The 26,687-nt window shown below is 33.7% G+C and overlaps 2 protein-coding genes across 14 annotated transcripts in view; one reads left to right on the forward strand and one right to left on the reverse strand.

The window, feature by feature from the left end:
- Positions 1 to 26,687, forward strand: part of LOC114331769 (mitogen-activated protein kinase-binding protein 1) — a 742,485-nt gene that overhangs the window by 692,525 nt on the left and 23,273 nt on the right. For 10 of the 13 annotated variants that reach the window (XM_050645932.1, XM_050645936.1, XM_050645940.1 and 7 more), the window contains 5 exons: positions 3,974 to 4,121; positions 8,298 to 8,451; positions 8,519 to 8,679; positions 13,325 to 13,409; positions 23,831 to 23,935. In XM_050645932.1, the coding sequence (XP_050501889.1) occupies positions 3,974 to 4,121; positions 8,298 to 8,451; positions 8,519 to 8,679; positions 13,325 to 13,409; positions 23,831 to 23,935 (653 nt within the window). The remainder of the gene's footprint in view (positions 1 to 3,973; positions 4,122 to 8,297; positions 8,452 to 8,518; positions 8,680 to 13,324; positions 13,410 to 23,830; positions 23,936 to 26,687) is intronic. The other 3 variants (XM_050645937.1, XM_050645942.1, XM_050645943.1) reach the window with 1 other exon arrangement.
- LOC114331770 (ATP synthase subunit C lysine N-methyltransferase) overlaps positions 11,032 to 26,687 on the reverse strand; it is a 142,511-nt gene continuing 126,855 nt past the window's right edge. Inside the window, exon 4 of the mRNA XM_028281418.2 lies at positions 11,032 to 11,100. Coding sequence (XP_028137219.1) covers positions 11,047 to 11,100 — 54 coding nt within the window. The 3' untranslated portion in view covers positions 11,032 to 11,046. The remainder of the gene's footprint in view (positions 11,101 to 26,687) is intronic.

Genomic DNA, 26,687 nt, shown 5'->3' on the forward strand with positions numbered 1-26,687 from the left:
ACATAACAGATCTAAAAAACTACCGTCCTATCAGTCTGCTATCACACATATATAAACTTTTCACAAAAATTATCAAAAAGAGACTGGAGGCTAAGTTAGACTTCTATCAGCCTAGAGAACAAGCTGGCTTCAGATCCGGATACAGCACTAACGACCACTTACTGGTAATAAAATACTTGATGGAGAAGTCTGCGGAATACAACAAACCATTGGCACTGATATTCGTGGACTACGAGAAAGCGTTCGATACCATAAACCAGCAGAAAATGTTAAAAGCATTGACATAATGCCGAATAGATTATCGCTATACTAACATGATAAAATATATCTACCACAACGCAACGGCTAGCGTAAGACTATCTGATCAACAAACAAATAAATTCTGTATACAGCGAGGAGTACGGCAAGGAGACACCATCTCATCAAAGCTGTTCACAACCCTTTTAGAACACAGTTTTAAGAAGGCAGATCTGAACGAATATGGTATCAACATAAATGGAGAGAAGCTCAGTCATTTGAGATTCGCAGATGACATCGTCCTTATAGCCGATCGTATGGATGATGCAATAATAATGTTGAACAAGTTATATCACGCTTCCTTAGAGGTCGGACTGAAGATTAACATCAACAAGACGCAAATAATGACTAATCTGGTGCTAAATCGTAATATTGTTCTTGATGGAATGAATATTGAGCAGACTGAATCTTATAAGTAATTGGGACATGAAATTCGATTGGGAAGAGATAACCAGACATGCGAGCCCCACGTCGCATAGGATTAGCCTGGGCAGCGTTTGGTAAACTGAGCTATGTATTTAAATCGGACTTACCCATATGCCTGAAAAGGAAAATCTTTGACCAGTGTGCATTGCCTGTACTCACTTATGGAGCGGAAACATTAACACTCACAAAAAAGGTAGTGAACAAGATTCGCATAACTCAAAGGGCTATGGAGCGCCAAATGTTGGGTGTCTCCCTGAGGGACCGAATCCCAAACGAAGAAATACGTCGTAGAACAAAAACATCGGACGCCGTCGAAAGAATCGCGTCGCTCAAGTGGAATTGGGCAGGACACGTCGCCAGATTGTCAGACAACCGATGGACAAAACGTATTGTCGAGTGGAGGCCACGAGAAGAAGCACTACGGAGCAGAGGACGACCACCAACCAGATGGGCTGACGATCTGAAACGTATTGTCGGCAACTGGATGCAAGCCGCACAAAACAGAGAAAGATGGAAAGAGCTGAGGGAGACCTATGTCCAGAAGTGGACGCGTACGGCTTGATGATGATGATGAAGTGTTTATGCTCCGTTTGTAAAGACTTTTTCTTTTTATATAAAAATGTCCAATATACCTTGTAATTACATATCATCAAATCTAGCTGTTTTCAATATTTCTATCATTTCGTTTTGTTCAACCTCTTCCTTGGTATAAAAATGAGAATGCTACAATGCTACATCTGCTCTTTCCTTTTTGTGTTGAATCGTGGATCTTGAACGAAGATATGTGTAGAAAATTGGAAGCATTTAAGATGTGGCTATATCGGAGAATACTTATGGCTAATGAGGAGGCTCTCAGAAGAATGAAGAAGAACCAAGGGGTACTGACCACCATCAAATCTCGAAAGTTACAATATTTTGGACATATTATGCGAAATGAATCTAGCTATACATACAAGCCATCCTGCAAGGAAAAATATTTCTAAAGCGAGGCCCAGGAAGAATGGAACATCGTGGTTAAAGAACCTCAGAACCTGGTTCAACACATCTGTGAAGCTTTTCCACACTGCTGCAGATAAGATAAAGATTGCCATGAGGATCGGTAACATTAGTCACGGATAGGCACATCAAGAAGAACTCGCATAAATATCTTTAAAACTTGACTCATTAGACTAATTACATTGCCTGTGTAACTTATAACTGTTTGGTGCTAGCGATCTCTTTTAATTTCTTGTACAGACCAAAGTTATCATGCTTCTTCTTATAATTTTGTTTTCTATAAAATTGTGTTTCTTGTAATCATCTTCTGTCTGATTTTTTTAAGTCTAGGCACCATTATGACGATACGCTCTCCGTTCCTTCTCCTGAAACCACTTTTTCGTAGTCTATGTTACATTCCAATATTTAGAAAACAGAGATGGGATACTGTTATAGCAGGTTCTGCTCGTGTCATATGGAAAGCCCGGGCGTGTGATATCTGACGCTTGTGTGATGGAATGGTACACTAGCGTCCATTTTTATTTCCTTTCCATTTTCCTCCTGACATTCTAATGCCATTGTTTTTTTAGAACAGTAGTTTCCTTTTTGAGGGAACAGTAGATAGCAGTAGTCATTTATTTCCATTTAAGTCCCTTTTCAATTTAAAACTGGAATGCTAACGTTTTGCTTCTCTAAAAACTGAATTTTCATTTTTGACTGACAGATTGGGCGTGAAGAAGTATTTCTTTAGACCACGAGTGTAATCATAAGACACTTTTGCCAGACTGACGCACAGTGGTTCCAAATGCCGAAAACGTGGTCATGAGGCGAAAAAGGAGTCCCTATTTAGGGATTTTCATGTTTACAGTTGTTTTCTCATACTATCGTAGAGTTCTAATACGCAGGTATGAGGAAGAGACTGAATGTATTCTGGTTCACAAATCAGGAACAACTGTGCCATGTCCGGGGTTATTTTGGCCGGCAGAGAAAGTGAAAAAGAACGCGTATATTGAAAACGCTGTAAAACGTTTTGTAGTTTATCCATTTTATCGCTGTAAAGCAGATTCTTCTTTTTTAAGTATGTAGTAACGTAAGATGTAACTTAAATCAACATTTATTAACAATAAATGCCTCAAACTTGTTAATGCATGAATAGTGAAAATATACTTGAAATAATTAAAATTTTGTAAAGATGCATTCAAAAAGTACAAAATTCTGCATAATTCTGCGACTAGTATTTATTAATATTAAAATATATAGTAAGGAGATACAGAATCACTTTGGTTTAGCTGCCTATGCATTGCTGGCAGTTGTTTGAATACAAAAGTGGGAAATGACGCATATTACATAATTCTGGCGATTGTTGAGTAAGTATGGGCAGTTGTACATAACAATAAAACACTGAAAACGTTTGTTTTCTATACTTCCACAAAATTTATTATAACTAAGTGACTACAGCTGTTTCGGCGGAGTGCCTTTTCTGCTGTAGTCAGAACAGCTGTAGTCACTTAGTTATAATAAATTTTGTGGAAGTATAGAAAACAAACGTTTTCAGTGTTTTATTGTTAGATAAAATGAACTTCCATCAAGTAACGGTCGAATCCATCAATTAGTTGTACATAAGTAATAGATTTTGAATATTATACTTCATAAAGAAAATGTATTGGTAATCAGCAGTTTCAAAAGTCCCTTATAATATAAAATTTTAAACAAAAATGCGGCTAAAATAAAATTTTCGAATTTCTTTCGTCCATATTGGATCCGCCATTTTGTATAAAAAAAAAATAATGTTAGATTTGTAATCAGCGACATTAACCTACCAAATTTGACAAAAAATTTTCCTTTTTGATTGATATTTTCAATTTCTTTCCGCCATGTTGGATCCGCCATTTTGTTTTTCAGAAAAAATAATGCCAGATTCGTAATCAGCTATGCCAAAAACCCTTGAGAACGAAAGTAATTCCAAAATGTATAAACAACATACGCTTTTAAAGGTTCATGACCACGTTTTCGGCATTTGGAACCACTGTGATGACGCCCGGAGCTGAGTACCTTGACTTGTGTATCAGTATTGCTATTTATCAGGGCATTTACCACCATCAATTAGGTACACTCTTCGCCCCCCAACTTGGTAGGCTACATTTGTACATGTTATTTTTGGCATCTCACTATGAGTCCCTTCTGACACGAACAACGGTACACATATACTGTGTTTCAATCTTAAATAAAATTTCAATTCTTATACGTAAATTGAATCTTTTTTTTTTCTTTTCAGTGGTAGTGAATTTACAGTAACCAATATAGATGCAGATGAGTTACGGAAATCGCAACGGAAGAAGAAAACACCACAAATACTGATACAACAACAAGCTGCTACTTCACCAACGTTTGGAAGTAATGATTCGGATGATGATGAAGATGAGGTAAGTTAGAACTGACTAATTGCATATTGTTCTTCTCTCCATAGAGGATCATTTAGACTTCCGAATTCTCTTAATTATTGTTGACTTGAAGAACGTTGTGATTTCGTGGTATTTGTTTTCCGAGTCCAGTTCAAATAATTAAATCTTGCAGATCCAGATAACGCATTCTGAATGATCGTGTTAATTACGTACAAGAGATTTTGTTCAGTGCAAGGTTTCTCCAACAGACGTTAACTAAGTAGATGTGTTGAAACTTGTACCGCCCCATATTCACACAGGGTATAAGAGTCAGCAGGTAACAGTCACCATTGCTACATGTTGGTTTTATACTTGTATACACTCAGAGTAAGGAAGATGACTACCAGACGAAAGTTTCTCTCGAAGATTCAGATGGCGAGCAACAACTTTTTTATATTTGGCAAGATCACTTCTTTCTGGTGTATCCTTGCGGCTATGTTGATCTGGTCAGAAAGCTTTTCCTCGATATGAGTCCTCGTGCGGCAGGCTGGTAATCGTGGAGTGGATATCGCGAATCTAGAGTTTATTTCCATCGTTCCACATCTCTAGCTTCTTCTCCCTACTACTCTCCACATCTCTAGACCGTCAGTTAGTCTTTTAACTTCAAAATATGTTCGTTGAAAGACAACGTACGATGCAAAGTGTTCCCCAGGTAATTAGGAGAAGTGCAGTATTCGAGGGTTTCATTACACCATCATTGAATGGTCAGTTTTCTGGAAGCGTGTTTATTATAAAGGTGAAACGAGCACACCTAAGATCGTCCGGCTTTGGCTTTTGTAGTATAGTTTGATTCGTAGTATATTGTTATTGAGTTTAAGGCTTTAGTTAGTGTTCAGTTCTGTGGATTGTATCAAATATTATAAGTCTTACTTAAAAATCTTACTAAGTCACTGTCTCACCATTCGCGATTCTGTCACGTCACGTATACTGGTTTCACAAGTGGTTTGTTTATATCAGATTATCGTCTTACACTATTACAGAGAGAGGATATAGACAAGGCGAAAACGGCGGGTTCGTTGAAAGAAATATTCCCAAGAGATTTTTTTGCATAATCACATTCGTGAGACACCCCAGAATAAGGTTCAAGACGTCTCCCACGCGAAAAGTGGTCCAATTTTTTAAATCAAATTGCAAAAATCAATATTTTCGGCTCGGACAATTTTTTTTTAGATTTTTCGGACCATTCTGAACAAGAAAGGTCTCTTGTAATTTTTCTCTAGGTCGTGTTTGAGTTATAAGCAATTTAAAATTTGAAAAACGCGAAAATGGCTATTTTTAAGACTTAATAACTCGGTTAAAGATTATTATTATGAAAGTCAGAAAGTGACTAAATCAAATTTAAAGCCCCCTTCATGATCCTGAAGAAATTTGTGTCATTAATTTATTACTAAGCTGTTATTTTTATTTATTAATAATGAGCGGTAAGATCGTATTGAAGCGGCTGTAAATGTGAGTGCGAGTGAGATGCGCCATTGGACTGCCTGAATGGCATCTCTTTCGCACTCATCATGGAAGGCCGCCTAATACGTGCATGGCGCTCATTATTTTTACTTAAAAATAACAGCTTAGTAATCAAATAATGACAAAAATTTCTTCAGGATCTTATAGGGGGCTTTAAACTTTGATTTAATTACTTTCCGACTTTCATAGTAATAACTTTTAACTGAGTTACTAAGCCTTGAAAATCGCCATTTTTCGTTTTTTTCAATTTTAAAATGCTTTTACCTCGAAAACTATCAACTTTAGGGAAAAATTATGAGACCTTTTTTATCCAGAATAGTCCAAAAAACCTAAAAAGAAATTGTTAGGAACAAATATATGAATTTTTCCAATTTGATTAAAAAAAATTGTTAAAAAAAATTTGGACCACTTTTCGCGTGGGCGACTTCTTGAATCTTATTCTGGAATGTCTCACGAATGTGATTATGCAAAAAAATCTCATGGGAGTATTTTCTCCAAAGAACCCGCCGTTTTCGCCTTGTCTAAAAAGCATTTGTTTAGCGATAATGGAATTCAGAGAATGGTTCGTGTTAATAGTTGAAGATCCGCGTACTTCTAGAGATGTGTTGCCAACGAAATCTAACTTAAGAGAGGTTTTTACCCATCGGCGAATAGTACAAGAGAGTTATAGTCACTTCTGTTGTCTTTGTGGATCAACATAAAATAGTTTTGTTGCTATCGAAAGGTAAAACACAAGTAGTACATTTACTCACGGTTTTTGCTCCGGATTTTAAGAACCTTTTGGACTGGCATGAAAGCGAATCCAAAGCTAACATGTCAAATACAAAAGTGATAGTGTGCCGATGTGTCCTTTTGCTCTGGTGTTGAGTATCACCCCGTCTCTTACTTTTTGAGTTACCTGCGAAAAACCGTCTAAAAATGTGTTTTTTTTAAGTTATACTTCTTTAGGCGCGATTGAGGGTAAAATTTTAACATTCCCGGCGCATGCGTACAACGACAGTATGGTGTTAGTCGCTAAATCTTTTAAATTATGTAGCGCAACTAAGATGTGCGTGAAAAGAATATATTAGTGTTTTTAGTAAATATATTTATTATAATTTTTGTGTCTTTAGGAGTACGGTAATAAATATTATTGAAAATGTTTATTCAATTATCTATGTGTCACTGCGATTGTCATTATTATGACCGAGAAATAATCGTACGTAAGGGTAACCTCGGTAGCTCGTCCCAAGTTCGAATCCCGGACAATGCATATGTTTTTTGGTGTTCTTTCAGTTCTTTCTAAAATTAATTTAATATTTAAATACAATACAAAAAAACTGTTTAAAGTAGATATATTGATTTTGTTGAATTCATAATATAGAAATATAACTTCTTACGTGCGTACAAAGTACACACACATTCTTTTTTTGTTGAAAATGAACATATTCACTCACATATAACTCGAAAAATATTGACTTAGTGAAAAAACTCTATAGAACAAAAGTTTCATATAATTAGTCAATTTGGCAATTTCCGGACTTATCTTGAACGTGTTTCTCCACCCCCAAGAAGGGGTGATACTCACCCCCCAGGGCAAAAGCACATATCACTTTTTATCTTGGACATGTTAGCTATATCTTGGACGTGTTAGCTATATCTTGGACATGTTAGCTATGTTTTAGACATGTTAGCTGTGGCTTTCGTTTCATTCCAAGCGGTTTTTTAAAATGCACTCAGTTTTTGCAATATTTTACCGTGAGTGAAAGAAGGGACTAGAGAGAAAGATGGAATATATTTTTAGTTGACAAATGTCTCAGCAAATTGTCTGTGTGAGTGGGGATTAAAACTAGGTAGGGATGAACTAACTGTTAGTCAGGATTGCAATTGTGGACTTAATACAATAAAAAAGAAAATATTATTTTTTGCATGTGAAAAATTGAATAGTCTGCATATGTGGAAGTCCTAGTATCTACTGGTATAGGTTGGTCATATTTCGTGGTAATAAAATAAATTGCAGATGTACCAGTACTGTGATCATTTTTAGAATTTGGTAGGGGACGAAATAGGGAATCAGTGGTAGAAGACATAAGAAAAGATAAATATGAAAAAGAGAGATAAATATAAAAAACTTAAAGGAACGAATGGGGAACTTGATAGAAATTGAAAAGATCCGGTCAGAAATTGTTAAAGATATATCCGAATTGGCTGATTATTGTCTTAAATACAGGGTGTTTGGTAAAGAATGGGCCATAGTTTAAGCTTACATTCCTAAGATTAAAATAGGTCGATTTAAGCTAACTTACCTTAGTACAAAAGTTGATAATAACCGAAATAAAGGATGTCAAAGTTAAACTTTTATTTTATTTATTTTTGAATATTTCCTGACAGGTACGGGACAACAACACGAAATTTGGTAAGTGGTGCTGGTAGTGTACACCCTACTAAATTATGTTAAACAAACGTTTCTGGCAAACAAAAAGAAATAAAATAAAAGTTTAACTTTGACACCCTGTATTTCGGTTATTATTAACTTTTGTACTAAGGTAAGTTATCTTAAATCGACCTATTTTAACCGCAGGAATCTAAGACTAAGCTATGGCCCATTCTTTACCAAACACCCTGTATAAAGAAAAAAACCTACAGCTATATTATGGTTGTTTTTGAAATATTTATCATTGGTCCTAAATTATTATTTAACAGTTAATATTATTTCAGGCCTCAACTCCCAGCGGAGATAACACTGACAGAAACCCACTGTCTTTATTTTCTCTAAGCTCCGAATCATTAGATCAGCTGGTTAGTAGAGAAAGATATCTTCAGTCCACCTTCGAAAGCATGTCTGGTTTGGAGAGCGAACTACAAACTCCAAGTAAGTATTATAATAATATTCTTTCCACTTTTTTCCAGAGATCCAAAAACTAATAATTAATTTGTAGCTAACAAATCATCGATATCTTCCAAATTCTTAACGAAATCTAGCGAAAGGAACCAAGAAGCTATTAACGCCCTTAAACAAACCAAAAATGATCCAGATGCCATTAGAAAGAGACAGGAGCTCAATAAAAGGGTAGCTGAAACTAGGAAAAAATTAGAAAGTGTAGGTATTGTTTGTTCTAGTGTAGATTTGTAGATAGATATATATGTGTTTATGTGTACAATTTTTATAGTACATATATAGTTTTCTTGCAGTAAGAATAACCTGTATCAATCGATCTATTTTCAACATATAATACAGTAGAACCCCGATTATCGGGGTGCGCATTATCCGTGCTGCGCATTATCCGTGCTGCGGATTATCCGTGCTATGATTTTCTATTACTCAAGTTGCATTTTTGAGGTTTTATCAAATTAGCGTCATTGTAAATCACTCGACGGAAACTCTATATGACGAAAGAGAGACTCATAATGAAAGATTTATTTTTTTCTGTTATTTTTTAAGGTAGGTACATATGTATGTGTATACGTAAATATGTATTATACATAAGAAATACTTGTTCGGATTATCCGTGCTTTTCAATTATCCGTGCCACCCTTCGGCCCCGAGGAGCACGGATACTCGGGGTTCTGTATATATATATATATATATATATATATATATATATATATATATATATATATATACAGAATATATAATACAATATACTGTACATATATTGAGCTCTGGAATGAAATTTTGAGTTCTGGAATCAGATTCTGAGTTTTAAGTCTGTTTTTTTTGGCATTTCGCTTTTTAGTCAGTATCTACAATATACAGTATGGTGCAAATGAAAGAAATACATTCGTTATTTCGTAAACTGGCGTCTTTAAGGAAAAATCCCGAAAGACGTCGATTTTTATATTTAAATTATAATATTTTGCCATATATACTATAGGTACTAGTGACGTCATTAATCTGGGCGTGATGACGTAATCGATGATTTTTTAAATGAGAATATGGATCGTGTGCTAGCTCATTTGAAAGGTTATTTAATTCTCTATGTAGTAATATAACCATCTATATAATTATTTATACAGGATGTGCAAAAAAAATTAAATTAAATTATTTATTAACAAAAAAAAAGAAGAATGTATATGTAATTTATTTAATTCAAAATACATTTTATTGCTGTCAGAAATCAGAAAAAAATGTTTATTTCACAAATACACATTTTTTTTTCACTTAAATTAAATGTTCAAACTTCCAAGTAGCAGGTGGCTGACGGGAGCTGGCTTGAACATTGAATTTAATCGAGAAGCAATGTTTATTTGTGACATTAACATTTTTTTCTGTTTTCGGGCAACATTAAAATGTATTTTAAATTAAATAAATTACATATTATTCTTCTTTTTTTGTCAAATAATTTAATTAAAAATTTTGTTTTTGGCACCCTGTATAAATAATTATGTAAATATTTATATTAATGAATAGAGAATTGAATAACCTTTCAAATGAGCTCGCACACGACCCCTATTCCCATTTAAAAAAAATCGTCGATTACGTCATCACGCCAAGATGCTTGACGTTACTAGTATGCACCTATATGCCAAAATATCATAATTTAAAAATAAAAATCGACCTATTTCGGGATTTTTCCCGAAGTCGCCGGTTTACGAAATAACGAATTTATTCCTTTCATTTGCACCATATTGTATATCAATGTATTTTCAATAATCTGTTACCATTTTCGTAGTTTTCTTTAAGTTTTTAACTAATTTTGTAGATACTGGTCACAAGTATATTTGAGTAGCTTCAATAAGATGGTGAGACGTTTTTCATGCATCCATGCTATGACTCCACAACCCAATTCAAGGCCTGGCTTCCTTTAGCAAACCTCTTTATTCATAACGATCTGTAGTGATTCTCCTCCACGATTGATTTCTTGCGTTCTCATTCAAATCATCTTCCCATCGCTTTCTCGGTCTTTTAATAGGTCTCTTCCTCTGCATTCTTGCATTATACAGTCCTACATTCTTGCAGTCAGTTCTTTTGGAAGCCAGTTTTGTTCCATCCTGCGGCGTACACACTGAGATAAAGGTGGTTCTTTATAAATATGATATATTTCATAATTTTATCTGATTCGCCACCTGTTGTTCTTATTTATAGGGCCTAATACATTTCTTTCAAAGAGAGACATTTTTCAGCTCATAGAAGTATTATTCAGTCTATAAAAATTGATTTTTTTTATTTCTCCCTTCCACACATATTCCGCGGCTTCGTCATCGTCCCTCTCATTCGTTCTTCTACTTGTTTTTATCCTCTTGATCTTTTTTATTTTTCGAAAAAGCAGTGTATTTTTTCGATTTTTTAAGAACTTCGCAGGTTAATGAAAAAACATAATACGGTTTGGAAAATAATAGAGAATTCATTAAGTAATTTTTTATATGTGGAAAACTCAAATATATGACAAAATACATTACTCCTTTTAGTTTCCCCTTCTTTTCCTACTAGTTCTTCTCCTCCTAGTCCTCCTTATCCTTTACCATCTCATCTTTCTCCTACTACCCTGTTCCCCTTTGCCTGAAATATAGTTTTTTCAATCTGAAATAAAACATTATTATTAACCATATGAACTTTAAAGGGTATATACTCCGTCCCAAACCCTTTTTTCAGTGCGTCACAGATTATCGAATTCTCTCTAACGCATTACAGTATTCAGAAAAAAACGTTCTTCTCTGATTATTATACATTGAACTTAGAAAATTATGTATTAGTTGACGGGTATTTGCATATTAAAAGGGATTTCTACTTATAGATGTATAATTGGTTGCCGATTACAATACTCTAAATAGATAACCAATCAATGAGGCGAGTAAAGATAATTTGACACAAAAATAATCGATCATAATATGGTAAAATGACAATTGAAGGGCCACGGGAAAGAACGATCAGAGTCCATTTTTGGTCAAAATTTAAATATTGGCACCATATTTTAGCTTTTCGTGGAAAGAATCTAACCATGGTTTCGTTTGTACAATAACGATCACCGTACGTTATAATTAAAAATGTTGAATTTAATTTTCCTGTACCAAAATATACAAACTAAAACTTTCAAACTGGATTTGCACAGAATGAGCAAAATGTGACTCTGATCGTTCTTTCCCGTGGCCCTTCAATTGTAATTTCCAGGTTAGAAATTTGTCAACTACGTAAATATAAATATTTTATGTCATTGGTATATTCGGGCATTGTATAGTGAAATTTGATATTATATTTATTTAATTTTCCATTAAACTATTTTTTCTACAACCGTGTTAAAAATGCAATTTTTAGCACTCCATACGAGCGTTAAAAATGCTATTTTAAGGCACTAGTGCTTTAAAAAAAATTTAAGACACTGCAGTTCGTATTGACCGTATAGGCAATTTTGATGTAATGTCAAAAAAATATAAAAATGGAATGTCAATCAAGTTCAAGTAAAAGGTTTTGTAGATATTGTCCTGTAATTACGTTTGTAGTTAAAAAGTACATTTTTAAGGCACTCATGTGAATTTCAGAACTCGCTATCGCTCATTCTGCCAACTTTCACATGCGTGCCTTAAACGTGTACTTTTAACACTTATATCATAAATAACTATTAAATATTAATATTCTGGCAAATATTTGTATAAATATTGATGTTTATATAAATATTCTGACAACTGTCAGATTTAACTAAAATGTCATGTAATGATTTACGACATTCTTAAAATCCCATATATGACGTCAAAATTAATGACGCACGAAAAAAAGGGTTTGGACGGAGTATAATACTAATATTCTCCTTTTCATGAACATTTTTCAGTGCGTCACAAATTATAGAAAAAAACGTAAGTCCGTGATAATACACATTTATGACATTTATTCTAACGTGACATTTTAGTTAAATCTGACAGTTGTCAAATTTTATTTTCAATTTGGAATAAAACCAAATCAACTGTGTCTATTGCATTTATAAAATGGTATTTTCTTTCATTTGTATAGTCTTATAAATTGTACAGATTATATTGATAATATTATTATTTTATTTAATAAATAATTCTTTTTTGATTATGGCGCCATCTATCGACAACTAGAATAATCACCGAACTACAATAATTACCAAAGTATTCACAGACGTGCCGTTTTTTCTATCACATACAATTTAATGCGTTAGAGAGAAATCGAAAAACTGTGACGCACTGAAAGATGATCATGAGAAAAAGAATATGGTTCTTTTCATGAGCATTTTTCAGTGCGTCACAGTTTTTCGATTTCTTTCTAACGCATTAAATTGTATGTGACAGAAAAAAACGCGCGTCGCTGATTACATTTCGTCGGTGACATTTATAACATTTAATCTAGTTGTAAATAGATAGCGCTAATAATATAATATTAAATAATATTATATTATTTTATATATAAAAAATTTAATCTGTACAATTTATAAGACTATACAATTCAAAGAAAATACCATTTGATAAATGCAATTGATTTGTTTTTATACCAATTTGCAATAAAATGTGACAACTGCCAGATTTAACTAAAATGTCATGTTAGAATAAATGTCATAAATGTGTATTTATCACGGACTAACCTTTTTTTCTATCATTTGTGACGCACTGAAAAATGTTCATGAAAAGAACCATAATTACATATGCATGAGATAAGAATTGTCTAGAGTAGAGGCATATAAATGATTTCTAAAGCAAGTACAGACTTATGAATCATTTGGGAAGTATTATCCGAAATTTGGTTGATTTTAAAAATACCTAGAGGCTAATACAACTATTTTGATTTTTTTTAGGTTGGTCACAGTCCTCTCAAATACAGCCAGTCCATTCACGACCTCTCCCACATCCCCGAACGAGATAGAAGATCAAAAAAACAAGGTAACGCATCTAACGACCGTCCGCTAGACGCGGTTCACCATAACAATTGCTTTTGCGATTCGGGCGCTAGTCAATCTCATTCTAATACTAGCAATATCTCCATTACTAACTTGACTAACAGCACTTGTTACACAGATTTCCCACAGAGCAACTCGGTACCGTCTGACTTACAGCTCTGCGGTTGCTACATGAAAGACATAGCGAAAAACACGTCACAGCTTTCTTGTATCTTGAATTTCAGTCACAGGTACACGGCTGCGAACTTAGATAACAACACCAAAGACAGTATTGTAGGAGCCAGGCTCAGTGACATCACCAAAAGTCCGGAAAAAACGCTAAACGATCTCATCCGTCCTAGAAAATTACAATTAGATAAAACGTTAACTAAGTATAAGTTACATAAAAGCTTGCCTGTTAGTCCAGTAAGCGAGGAACGACAATTTGCAGATTATGTAGAGCAAAAACAAGATTCCTCAGCGGTCAGAAAGTCCTTCAGCTACTTCATAGATTTCGAAAAACAGTCTACCGATGAAGGCTTTAAACAGATATGTAGTGATATAGAGAAATTTAGCGAAGATTTTAGCAAAAAGTACGAACAGATCGAACAAAAGTTTGACAACCAAATAGAAACGCAAAAAACTGAACCCAAAAAAGAAGATGAGGATGGAAACTTCAGCTCTGATTCTTTAGAAGATTACTGTTTCTTATCTGTAGTACCCAAAAAGGATAAAAAGCTTGTCCCACCAAGACGCTGTGTATCAAATAATGAAATCTACAAGCAAGATGAAGATTTCTTCGAGGAAATCCCAAAAAGTGAGAGTTTCTACCTAAACCAAAACATTAAATCATCTCAAGATAGTATTCTTTCTGACGAAAATATGTTAGAATATGATTTCTATACAGGACGATCTAAAAGCCATTGCACTAGCTTAGAAAGTGTTTTATCAACCGAATCAGAATGTAAATCAGCACCTTTAGAAATTTTATTTGAGTCTCACAGAAAATCTCAAGGATACATGTCTCACTCTCAGAGTTTACCAAAAAATATCTATAGCCCATTCGATGACGACATGAGCTCAAGCTTGCCGAAAAACTACCCAGATTTTGGATACGAGAGAGCGTATCAATATGCACCAAAATGTGAAGTAAGATGCATGCACACTGCGCCCAAAATAATAAAAGCAACTAAAACTTGCCAAACCCAGACCGATTTCGCAACACCACAAGAGATAGTTTCGAAAAAAGCCGTGAGAGGGAGCGAAGAATTCCAGAAAAAACTGCTCAAATTCGAACAGAAGAAGCCAGTCAGTTTCTTCGTCGAAACCAAAGGCCCAAAGAGCTCAAGAAGTAAAGAAAACCAACCTTGCAGGGCGAAGAGAGAGACAGAAATGTACATTCCAAGTCTAGCTAGTAAGAATAATCAATACAAAGCAAAGTTCTGCAATGTGCTCAATAATAAACCTGAATTTAACACTGAAATTTTCGAAACCGGCTCAAAGGACCATAAAAACTCTTTTGCGCTCTCAAAAGTTAACTTCGAAAAGAACACGAATAAGCAAGTTCAAGAGACATCAAGCCTTGATAGACACTTATTTACTAAAAGTCTTCAGTCCAGCGAAAAAGTGTGCCATAAACCACCGAAAGCCATCAGAAGACACAGCTCTAAAATCCGAAAACCCAAAACTAGTTATGAGTATATAAGGAAAGAAGATTTTTATAGCAATTCCACCAAATGCAATAAAAAGAAAGATGTTTTGAATAACCTTACTAACCAGGATATTGTGACCGACGAGAATACTATAGAAATCAGTTTTAAAGAGAAAATCATCGATAGGGATCTAGATGCAGGAAATAGCAAAGAGCAAAATATTCTCAGTGAACTTTACGATAGTCTAGATAAGAAAACAACAGCAACTAAGATGGATTATGATTCTTTGGAAGTGAATTTAAATACTAAAGGATCTGAGGAGAGATTATTTGATAGTTTGGAGGTGAATGTGTGGTCTAAAAATAGCGGAATGTCTAAAAACACTGCCTTACAACTAGAAAACGTCCTCAAAAAGCCAAATTCGCCAAGTCAAAACGACAAAATTGCTTTCGCATTAGAAAACATCAAAATACTAAACGCAATCCAAAAGAAACTGCACAAGATTAACACCTTAGTGGACATCTACAAGCAGAACATGACCTCCGGAAAGGTAAGAGCACTGTCTAGCATGTATGAGTCCATGACTAACTCGAAAAGCTATTACAACGATCTAACCAAGCTTCAAGCCACGCCCATTAGGTTCAGGAGAAGAAACTTGAGCCTTCCCAGCTTCGTTGAGCGACGGCTCAACTACGACATCAAGACGAACCAAAAAAGCGACGCGAGGAATCAACAAGAGATTGTCAAACAAGAAGAACGTGAACATGGCACTGAAGGTGAATAAAATTGATGTCAGCATGAACTGTCTTGTGAGCAAGGCTGTAAAATCGCTGCCTGAAGAAGACCTTTACTGTCGTCTTTTATTTTTGATTTTTTCGCATGATTATTTTTACTTTTCGCATGTACGCCTCAGGACAATGGTACTAAGCTACAAGTAGGTAGGAAATGGTAAAAATTCATTCAATTGGGTAAATTGAAAGGCTAGTTTGAGTTTTGTACTAATCTGGTGGTGGTCGCACCCTAATCTCTAGTCAATTTTTTTTGTAAATAAAAAATGTTCCAGGAAATCATACTATAAAATTAATGTAATTTGGTAAATTTGTGTTTTGTACTAATTTGGTGGTGGTTTCGCTCTAATCACAGTTAGTTTTCTTAATTTGTAAATTTAAAATACGCAAAAAACTCTTTTGTTGCACGTTTACAGGGCAAAATTGATACAAGATTACAAGTCTTGTTACAAGATAAACCAAATGAATCTATTGAAACCCTTTTTTAAAACTAATAGAGTAAATTTAATACAATTACTACAAGTAGTAACAATTTGAGGCATATATAATTTTAGTTTCGTTTCGATTTAAATCTGTCTCCCTCCATCCCCCGATAGTACTATTTCTAGGTCTACCTGTTGTCAAGGAGGCTCTGAGGAAGACAAATTTACACCAACACGACCGTAGTTTCTCGATATAAATTAAAACTATTTATATCTCAGTATGGTTAGAACGCCCTCTAACGGGGAATAAGTCAAATTAATTTCGACTCGATTCAAGTTCTCTGTTTTACCCAGGTATGACAATACCAAAAGGCACCACTAGGAAAATATTCCAATTTGCGGTTCAGAGAACCTGTATGAATCGAGTCTGTGTACTCTAATACAGAGTAAATCAAAACGAAACCGTAGATTTTCTTATTTTACTAATGCCATACTCTGTATTAGAGTACACAGACTCGTTTCATACAGATTCTCTGAACCGCACATTGGAATATTTTCCTAGCGGTGCCTTTTGGTATTGTCATACCTGGGTTAAACAGAGAACTTGAATTGAGTCGAAATTCATTTCACTTATTTCCCATTAGAAGGCGTTCTAACCATACTGCGATATAAATAGTTTTAATTTATATCGAGAAACTACGGTTGTGTTGGTGTAAATTTGCTCAGAGCCTCCTTGACAACAGGTAGACCTAGAAATAGTACTATCGGGGGATGGAGGGAGACAGATTTAAATCAAAACGAAACCGTAGATTTTCTTTTACTAATGCCATACTATATATTAGAGTAAACAGACTCGTTTCATACAGGTTCTGCGAACCGCAAATTGGAATATTTTCCTAGCGGTGTCTTTTAGTATTGTCATACCTGGGTTAAACAGAGAACTTGAATCGAGTCGAAATTCATTTCATTCATATATAATTTTACTAGACTATTATAGATAAATAAGCAGTCTTCTTCTTCAAATGCTATCTCCGCGACGAAGGTCAGCCATCATCATAGCTATTCGGACTTTAGAGACGGCTGCTCTGACAAGTTCATTTGATGTAGATCCGTACCATTCTCTCAGGTTGCGCAGCCAAGATATTCTACGTCTCCCTATGCTTCAAACAGGTCAAATTTAAATTCATAACCTCTCTACACACACTCTTTCCCACAGGTTATTAATAAAATATCATCCCTTCTCTCCTACGGATCTTCCCCTGCATAATCAATTGGAGCAAGTTGTATCTCTCTACGCGTAATATATCCGAGATATTCCAATTTTCTTGTGTTGATGGCATTTAAGATTTCCATTCTTTTATACATCTTTCTCAGAACCTCTTTGTTTGTGACGTGTTCTTTCGTCGATATTGTCTGAATTCTTCTTTACACCCACAGATCCAATGATTCTAGTTTTTTCATTGATGCCGCATTCAAGGTCCAATCTTCCATTCCATAAAACAAAGTCGAGAAAACGTAGCACCTAGCCGACCTAACTCTTAGCTCCATCTTCAAATCTCTTGTACAAAGCACTTTTCTAATTTTGTTAAAATTTGCCGTTTTTATTCCGATTTTGATTTCGTGGAAATACTAATTTGTGGAGTTGATCTTTGTTTCAAAGTATTGGTCTACCCGTTCGACATTGGTTCCGTTTATGAAAAGATTCTCGTTATATATTTGACTTTTGGATTTTCCTCCCTAGGGAGGAAAAATATTTTCCTCCCTAGAGAGGAAAAGTACAACTTTGCTCCCTACAATCAGGTCCGGAAAAGTATACTATCGGTAGAGGTAGGTGGAAAAAAATATTCTTAGTAAAAATATAGCTCATAAAAAACTGAAAAAAAATGGTGTATGCTTGAGGCCTGTAGACCCAGTAGAAGCAGAGTTGTAGCTAATGAAAAGTATGTTCTTCTTCATCAAATTACAAATCGAATATTTCAATGTGAAATAACCCAAAAACGGAGTATGTTCTTCTTCATCAAATTACAAATCGAATATTTCAATGTGAAATAACCCAAAAACGGAGCACTTTTCGGGGAAAATTAATTTCAACTTTTTTAAAGTGTTTAAAAAAAACTTATTTCTATTTTTTTTAAACTTCTAACATTAAAAATAAGTGAGCTACGCTCAAAATATCGTTGGTCCCTTTTATTTTTTGGTAATAAAATCGCGAAAATTACCCCCTAATAGCATCACAAATAAATTTTATCATTACCACTTCACAAGTTACTTTGCTTATGTATTATGTACTTATATGATCTGTAAGTTTCATCGATTCAAAGTGCTTATTTTTGAAAAAGCTGTAGTTAAAATGGCTTGAACGAGTAACTAATCACGAGTTTAGGCAAATTTTGATCAGCCATAGCATAACCAATTTTTGTCCAACAAGAAAACAAAAAAGCAAAAATATTCAGAAAAGCAAAACTTATTACATTTTATTACTCTTTAAGATTTTTGGTATTACTAATAATTTTTAAGTTAATTCCATGAACAATTCCATTTTTTTTCAAAATAAAAAAAAAGTTTTATTTTAAACCCAATTTTTTCCAAAAATAAGCACTTTGAACCAATGAAACTTATAGATAATATAAACAATTCATAAGTAAAGTAACTTGTGAAGCGGTAACGATTAATTTTATTTGGGATCTAACTAGGGGGTGATTTTCGCGATTTTTGTACCAAATAATAAAAAGGACCAACAATATTTTGAGCGTAACTCCACTTATTTTTAATGTTAGAACTTTTTTAAAAAACAAAAATAAACATTTTTTTAAACTCTTTAAAAAAGTTGTCATGAATTTTCCTCGAAAAGTGCTCTGTTTTTTTGGTTATTTCACAATGAAATATTCGATTTGGAATTTGACGAAGAAGAACCTACTTTTCATTAGCTACAACTCTGCTTCTACTGGGTTTGCAGACCTCACGCATACACCATTTCTTTAAATTTTTTATAAGCTATATTTTTACTAAGAATATTTTTTTCCCTAGATTACATACTTACTTTTTGAGTTATCTGCGAAAAACCGTCCAAAAACATGTGTTTTTTTTGTTAAAAATGAACATATTCACTCGCAAATAACTCGAAAAGTATTGACTTAGTGAAAAAGCTCTATAGAACAAAAGTTGCTTAGAATTAGTCATTTTATCCAATTCCGGGCCTAGTTTGAACGTATCACGTTCAAACGTTTGAACGTATCACGTTCAAACGTTTGAACGTTTTCACTCCTGAGAAAATATTTTTCATCCCGTATTTTCCAATTTTTGTAAAATGGAGGGGATGTAGAATTGCAAACTTTTTCTTATACCGGGTGTCCACTTATATTTCCCCCCCCCCCATTTTAACTGCCCATAACTTCTAAACGGCTCAAGATAGAAATATGCGGTTTTCGCTGAAGTGTTTTATTTTAGTAAAAGTTTTGTCTGAATGGATTGCATTTTTTATATCGCTTTCAAATACGAAAAAAAATGGCGGATTTTTTAAAAAAACGTTGCTGATTGTTTTTTAATGGAACATCCAGTATATTTTTTTGTAAATTGAAAGAAAGATCATTCACGTATCCAGCGATATAAAGTTTTTTAAAATCGGTTGTCAAATCACGGAGTTATGAATTTTTAAAATGAGAGGTGCAACGTGGATATCACGTACCTAAATAACATAACTAAGCAAATTGATATTATGTTATGTGATTTCCACATTGCATCTCTCATTTTAAAAATTAATTGCTCAGTCATTTGACAATCAATTTTAATAAATTTTATATCACTGGATAGGTAAATGGCCGTTTTTGCAAGTTTTTAGGCAAATGACCATTTTTTTATCGCTTCTAAATAAAAAATGGCGGATTTTTGAAAAAAAAACGTTGTTGACTTTTTTTATTAAAACACCCAGTATATTTTTTTGTAACTTGAAAAAACGGTCATTTGTCTATCTAGCGATATAAAAATTTTTAAAATCGGTTGTCAAATGACTGAGCAATTAACTTTTAAAATGAGAGATGTAATATGGAAATCACATAACATAATATCATTTTGCATAGTTATGTTATTTAGGTATGTAGTTATAGGCAGTTAAAATGGGGGAAAATATAAGTGGACACCCGGTATAATAATAGACAATTTCATGTACCTATTCCCAAATTTGCATCCTTACTTTATTTTTTTGGAAATTTTCGTAAAATTCTGTGTTCCCTGATCGGGCTACAGATACGCTTCACCTTCTTTAACCCGTCTGGAAAATTAGTTTTCTAGAGGTCTGAAAAGTAGGCTTCCGTAGCGGTAATGAATTCCTCATGCGACTTAAATTTCTGTCCGCCGAGTGACTTTTTTAAGTTTGGAAACAAAAATAAGTCGTGCACGGCCAAATCTGGAGAATACGCTGAATGGGATAGCAATACGTAGCCCAACTCGATCAATTTGGCCACGGTAACGGGGGAAGTGTGAGCCGGTGCGTTTTCATGGTGGAAGAGTACTTTTTTCTTCCCCAATTGGAGCTGTTTTTTCTACAATTCGGCGTCAAATAGTAGACCAGTAAGGATCTGCGAAAAAACGTCTATTTTTGGATGTGTGAGGTGGCATTCGGATTTTTGCAGATAAAGTTAGGTGACACCTTCAGTAATAATAATTGACTTATGCTCCTTCTCAAATATGCCCGGAACATTAATAAAAAAATTAAAATATTTAAAAATTTCAAAAAACATTGATTTTTTTCTGCTTTCTTTGCTTATAACTTTAAAACATTCGTTTTGGAACAAAGTCGTAGAGAAATAAAATAAAGATGATTGAATTTTGTATGACATACGACTGGTAAAAAATGTCTTAAGGTATTACCTTTTCTGCAATATAGCAATAAATACAAAATAAGGGGGCAAAATAAGTCTGTTGTTATTCAATATTTTTTAACCACTTTGGTGGCACTTAGAACTTTAGTAACTCACTTAGGAAATTCTTTGTAACATACTTAAATCGTGTACCAAATTTCATTAAAATCGACCTAATAAATTTTGCATAATAAATTTGCAATCTAAATGTTTTTAAAAAAGTTCAAAGTTTTTAAAATCTTTCTGAACAAAAAGTAGACCATTTAGAAGTTGGCTAATTTTTTTACATATAAAGAGGTGCTCTACCTATCTAATACACTTTACAGAATTAAAATCGGATTATTTAAGGGGCACCAGCAATGTTTTAAATTTATAAACAATTTTTTGGCTTATAAACAAATAGCTTTGTTTAATAATAAAAAAATTAATTTTTAGCAATGCAAATAATTAAAACCGGTATAATTTGACTTAAACTTTCAAATGCTGTCAGCAGAATTGCTATTTTATTTTTTAATCAAACTTTATTCGCGTTCAAAAATTGCAATTTCTCGATTTTTTGAAAGTTCCACCGCGTTTATCTTGAAAACTATGCATCCTACGAAAAAACTTGTGAGAACATTTTTTGCTTAGAATTATCCAAGAAATACAAAAAAATGTTTTATTTTGCGAAAAATCGATGTTATGTAATTCCTTAAGTCTTTTGTTTATAACAATCTTATCGACATCCGGATCAACTGTTACCCAGAAAATTCGTGTTCTACGGGTCAAAATACATAAAAAAAACTTGGGTAAGTCCATCTAAATAAAGGAGCCCGTAACACCCCCCTCCTGGCCACAGCACTAATTTGTTTATAGCCAAAAAATTGTTTATAACTTTAAAACATTGCTGAGGCTGTTAAATAATCCGATTTCAATTCTGTAAAGTGCATTATATAGGTAGAGTACTTCTTTATATGTAAAAAAATTGACAAATCTTTGTATGTTCTAGTTGTTGTTGTGCAAGATTTTAAAAATTTTTAATTTTTAAATAAAAGTTTAGATTGCAAAATTATTATGCAAAATCTAGTAAGTCAATTTTAATGAAATTTGGTGTACGGTTTTAGCACATTACAAACATTTTCTAAGCGAATTAGGAAGGTTCCAAGTGTAACCTAAGTGATGGAAAATCATTGAATAAGGACAGGCTTGTTTTGCCCCCTTATTTTATATTTATTGCTATTTTGAAGCAAGGATGATAAATTAAGACATTTTTAACTAATCGCATCTGATAGAAAATTTAATTATCTTTGTTTTATTTCTATAGTACTTTGTTCTAAAATGAATAGTTTTTAAGTTATAAGCAAAAAAAGTAGAAAAAAACGAAATTTTTTGAAATTTTTAAATATTTTATTTTTTTTATTAATGTTCCGGGCATATTTGAGAAGGAGCATAAATCAATTATTATTAATGAAGTTATCACCTAACTTTATCCGCAAAAATCTGAATGCCACCTCTCACATCCACCTGAAAACAGATCCTTACTGGTCTATAGGCCCAATGATGCAGCATAGTAAAGCCCTGTGACCGTTTTGCCCTTTTCCAGGAATTTGATATAGATCATACCTTGTGCATTCCAGAAAATGGTGGCTATCACCTTTTGGGCCGATTGGACAGTCTTTGCCCTTTTTAGGACAAGTTCGCAGAGTGATGTCTACTGTTATGAAACATCGCAGAAACTCCTTTTGATTACACTTAAATAGTCTCGGACAGGTCTCTGAGGTGGTGTCTTCGTTGCGCTTATTGGCCGGAGTGAGCAAACACGGCACTCATCGCGCCGACAGCTTTTTTATGGCCAAAATTTTATGCAGGATATGACCCACGCGATATTTTGAGATGCCTACAGTCTCAGTTATCTCGCACACCTTCAGTTGGTGGTCCACCAATACGAGGTTGTGGATTTCTTTAACGTTATCCTCCGTGGTAGCCGTTTTCGGGGCACCCGAGCGCGACTTATTAAAAACCGATGTGTGACCATGTTGTTACCCGCTACACCAATTTTTGACAGTCGCCATCGAAGGATAAGAGTCACCGTGGAAATCATTCAGGCGCTCTTTGATTTTGCTGCGCGATTTTTTCCTACCAGAAATAAGAATCAAATCACCCACTGATATTGCTCTTTTATCATTTTTCTAAAATCCCCAGACACGTCCCCTTCCACACGCGGTCAAAACAAAACTAAGAGTCCGATTAGGATGAGATTTTGACATAGGTCGTCTACAAGAATGGATTACAGGATAGTAGATTTCTCTTGCGATAGTGGCGCCATCAGGCAGAGAGGCTAAGTACTTTCGGAACAGCCACGTAGATACGGCAGTTAACATCTCAACACCGTTCTATGAGTGTTTATACAATTAATAATGCCTGTTTTGTACTAAAGCCTTTTCTAAATTTTAGTTTATTTTCATAAAAAGTACGTTCTGTAACAGTGTAACAAAAGAATAAGGAAATAATGCACTAAACGACAAGGAATATTCTATATTAGGTTTGAGATGTGATTGTTTAAATAAATTTTGTTTTTCGTAGATTTTGTTTTTCATAAAATAAATACCAAATATAATATTTACTTGTTAACCATTTTAGAGACAATATTTATTATTAATTGATTTGCCGAGTTGTAGCTTAGTAGTATGGGCATTTTTTATTTTTGTTTTTCCGCATGTTGTTTCAGTCTATTTGGACGAAAGTTCCCCAGATAGCAGTTTGCGTAGGTCTTGCAGCTTGAGCGACTTAAGTATACAAACTTCAGCGATTCCAAAGAGGAAAATCGAACAAGGTAAGTGAGCCTCTAGCTAGAAAAGTATGCATATAGTTTTTATGAGTTACAGTAATATCACATAAATGAAATTTTAGATAAGAAAACATAATATTATATTTTAAATATTATGTTTGACACAATTGATTGTAATTAAAATTAAATTTTATAATTATTGTTGTTTGACGTTTAAAAGGGGATAAAATTATTGTTGTTTGAGGGGATATTTAAAAGTTCGTGAGCGCCAGTAGTGACAAGTCAGTGAAACTTTGCTGGAAATTTGACAAATGTCGAAGTGATTAATTCCTTGAGATTAAAAACATTAATAGGAAAAATATTAGTTGGCCAAAGCTGTGGTATATATTTTTACCTTAAATATACTTACGTTTTAAAAAATTTAAATTTGGTTTTTTAACATTTCTTAATACAGTGATGAGCGCTTTAATAACCGGCAGAATAACGCAAAAGATGGAAAACATAATACATTGCGAAATAAAAAGAGATGAAACTAGTGGAGGTGGAAGTTATCGTTATAAATGCATAAATAATTAATATTAGGTACATTACATAGTTTCGAACATTTATACATCTGTGACATGAGTAGTTTATAAAATTCTACTGTCACAGTGACAGTTTTCATACTCCTCTGATGTCATACGTCTAAAGGTGGTAAACTATGTAATGTAATGTTAATTTTATACGTTTATAACGATAATTTCAACCTCCACTAGTTTCATCTCTTTTTGTTTCGCAAGTATTATGTTTTTCATCTTTTGCGTTATTTTGCCGGTTATTAGCGCGCTCATCACTGTATAATTAATCTATAATCTAAGCTCCATCTACAAGGTAATTGTGAAAGTATCCGAAGTAAGAAAGAAGGAAACTAATATATCATCAATAGAACGTCAAAATGATTAGCAAGATCTTAAAAAAATAATCATAATGAATCATAAATTTTGTACTTACTGATATTAACCATCGATTATAATTTAATTACTTTTTGCGTTGTAAATATTACAGGATAAAAATTAAATAATACATTTAAAAATTTCCGGCAACAGTTGCATTAGTAATCCGCTAGTTGGCGATACCAGCGAAGTTCAGAGCAAATAACCAAAATTTGTTTAGCGGTTGTTTTTCAAACTTACAGGTGACTTGCTTTGGCCTCAATCTTACAGACCAATAGCCATCTGGTTAAAAATTCTGAGGATGGTGTTTTAACTATCAGAATGATATTCAATTCTTCTGTTTGTATATTATGTGTTTATGTATTACATGGTTATGTATCGTGTGTTGTATATGTATTATTTATAATTATTGTAGATGATGTGTCTCGACTTTCTATTAATCCGCTAATGTTAGTATTGTTGGTATGTTATTGCTGCTGACTTCTTCTTTTAGTATTGGCAATAAGAGCCTTACAGTCTGTTGATGAGTTTGCTACGCATTTTCCTTCAATAATTGATATTTGTCTTTTTCATGTCGGTTTATTTCATGATTTGATTATTGTTGTATCTTTCCATTGGATTCTGTGCTCATTGCGTTTTATGAATACAGTTCTTTGATCTCTCGCGTGTATTGCTGGGTTTGGTTTTAGACAGATGTCAGCATAGTGGTTGTTTTGAATGTTTTGATGTTTACTTACTTCCTATCATTTTTAAATTTTTCGATAAACACTTTACATATTATGGTATTGCTGTCATCTTTAAATCCCTTCTTGTGAGTTTTTCTGAATTGCTTGTGATGTTTTGTTGTTGCCTTTCTCCAATCTTATGAAATTCCTTGTTTATATAATATCACAATAGGTAATAACTTTCTTCCAGCTATTATCGGGTCTCCTTCTTCGTCTTCTTTCGTTTGGCTGGTATTCGAGTGCCTATCTGGTTATATTATCTTAGAGTATATTCATTCCATTTCCATATCCTTCTTTTAATCGTGACTTTTGTTTTCTCTTGTTTTGTTCTTCTCCATAGTTATACCGGTTATACGTTTGATATTTTATCAGACCTCTATATTTTTAGGGTTTTTCTCAACGATTGATTTATAAAGGTTTGTAATTTTTTGGTAGTTGTTTCTTCTTCTCTCTAAGATTATCTGCCATACAATACTTAATATACTCATAATACAGCTGTTAAATATTTTGATTTTGGTTAATTCTGATATATCCCGTGTGTTTCAGATTTTCTTTAAAGAGTTATGCATGCCTTTACTATTCTTTTTTCTGCATTTTATCTACCACCGCCTTTTTTGTTAATTGATTCCATATATGTACTACTTCCTGTATTTGTCTTCCATTTATTTTAATTTTAGTTTCTTGGCCATTTTTTTATAAGCGTTTCATTTTTTACGTTTAAGGCACATTACGTTAAAATATTTTGCAAGCTTGTCGATCTTCTGCATATGGTGGGTATGTTCAGTTAGAAGACAAATTTAATGTCGTCTGCGAACTCCAAGTCCTCCAACTGCTTATTCAAGTTCCACCTAATAACTGTTGTTTATTGCTTACTTTCTTCATGATACAATCCTTTATAATTAGGAATAGTGTCGGAGACAGTACGCCCCCTTGTTTAACTCCGCTTTGTATGGTCATATCTTCTACCATTTCTCCTGCATGTTCCAGTCTAGCTCTATATCCCTTGTAAAATAATCTAATTAGGTTAATGTATTTCATCGGTAGCCCATATACATAGTTTCTACATGTGTTCTTCCTTTATATTAGTGAAGGCCTTTTCAAAGTCAATAAACATTATATTTATAATTCTTAGAGTACAAA

Source organism: Diabrotica virgifera, chromosome 3, assembly GCF_917563875.1.
Source record: "Diabrotica virgifera virgifera chromosome 3, PGI_DIABVI_V3a".
Lineage (NCBI taxonomy): Eukaryota > Metazoa > Arthropoda > Insecta > Coleoptera > Chrysomelidae > Diabrotica > Diabrotica virgifera.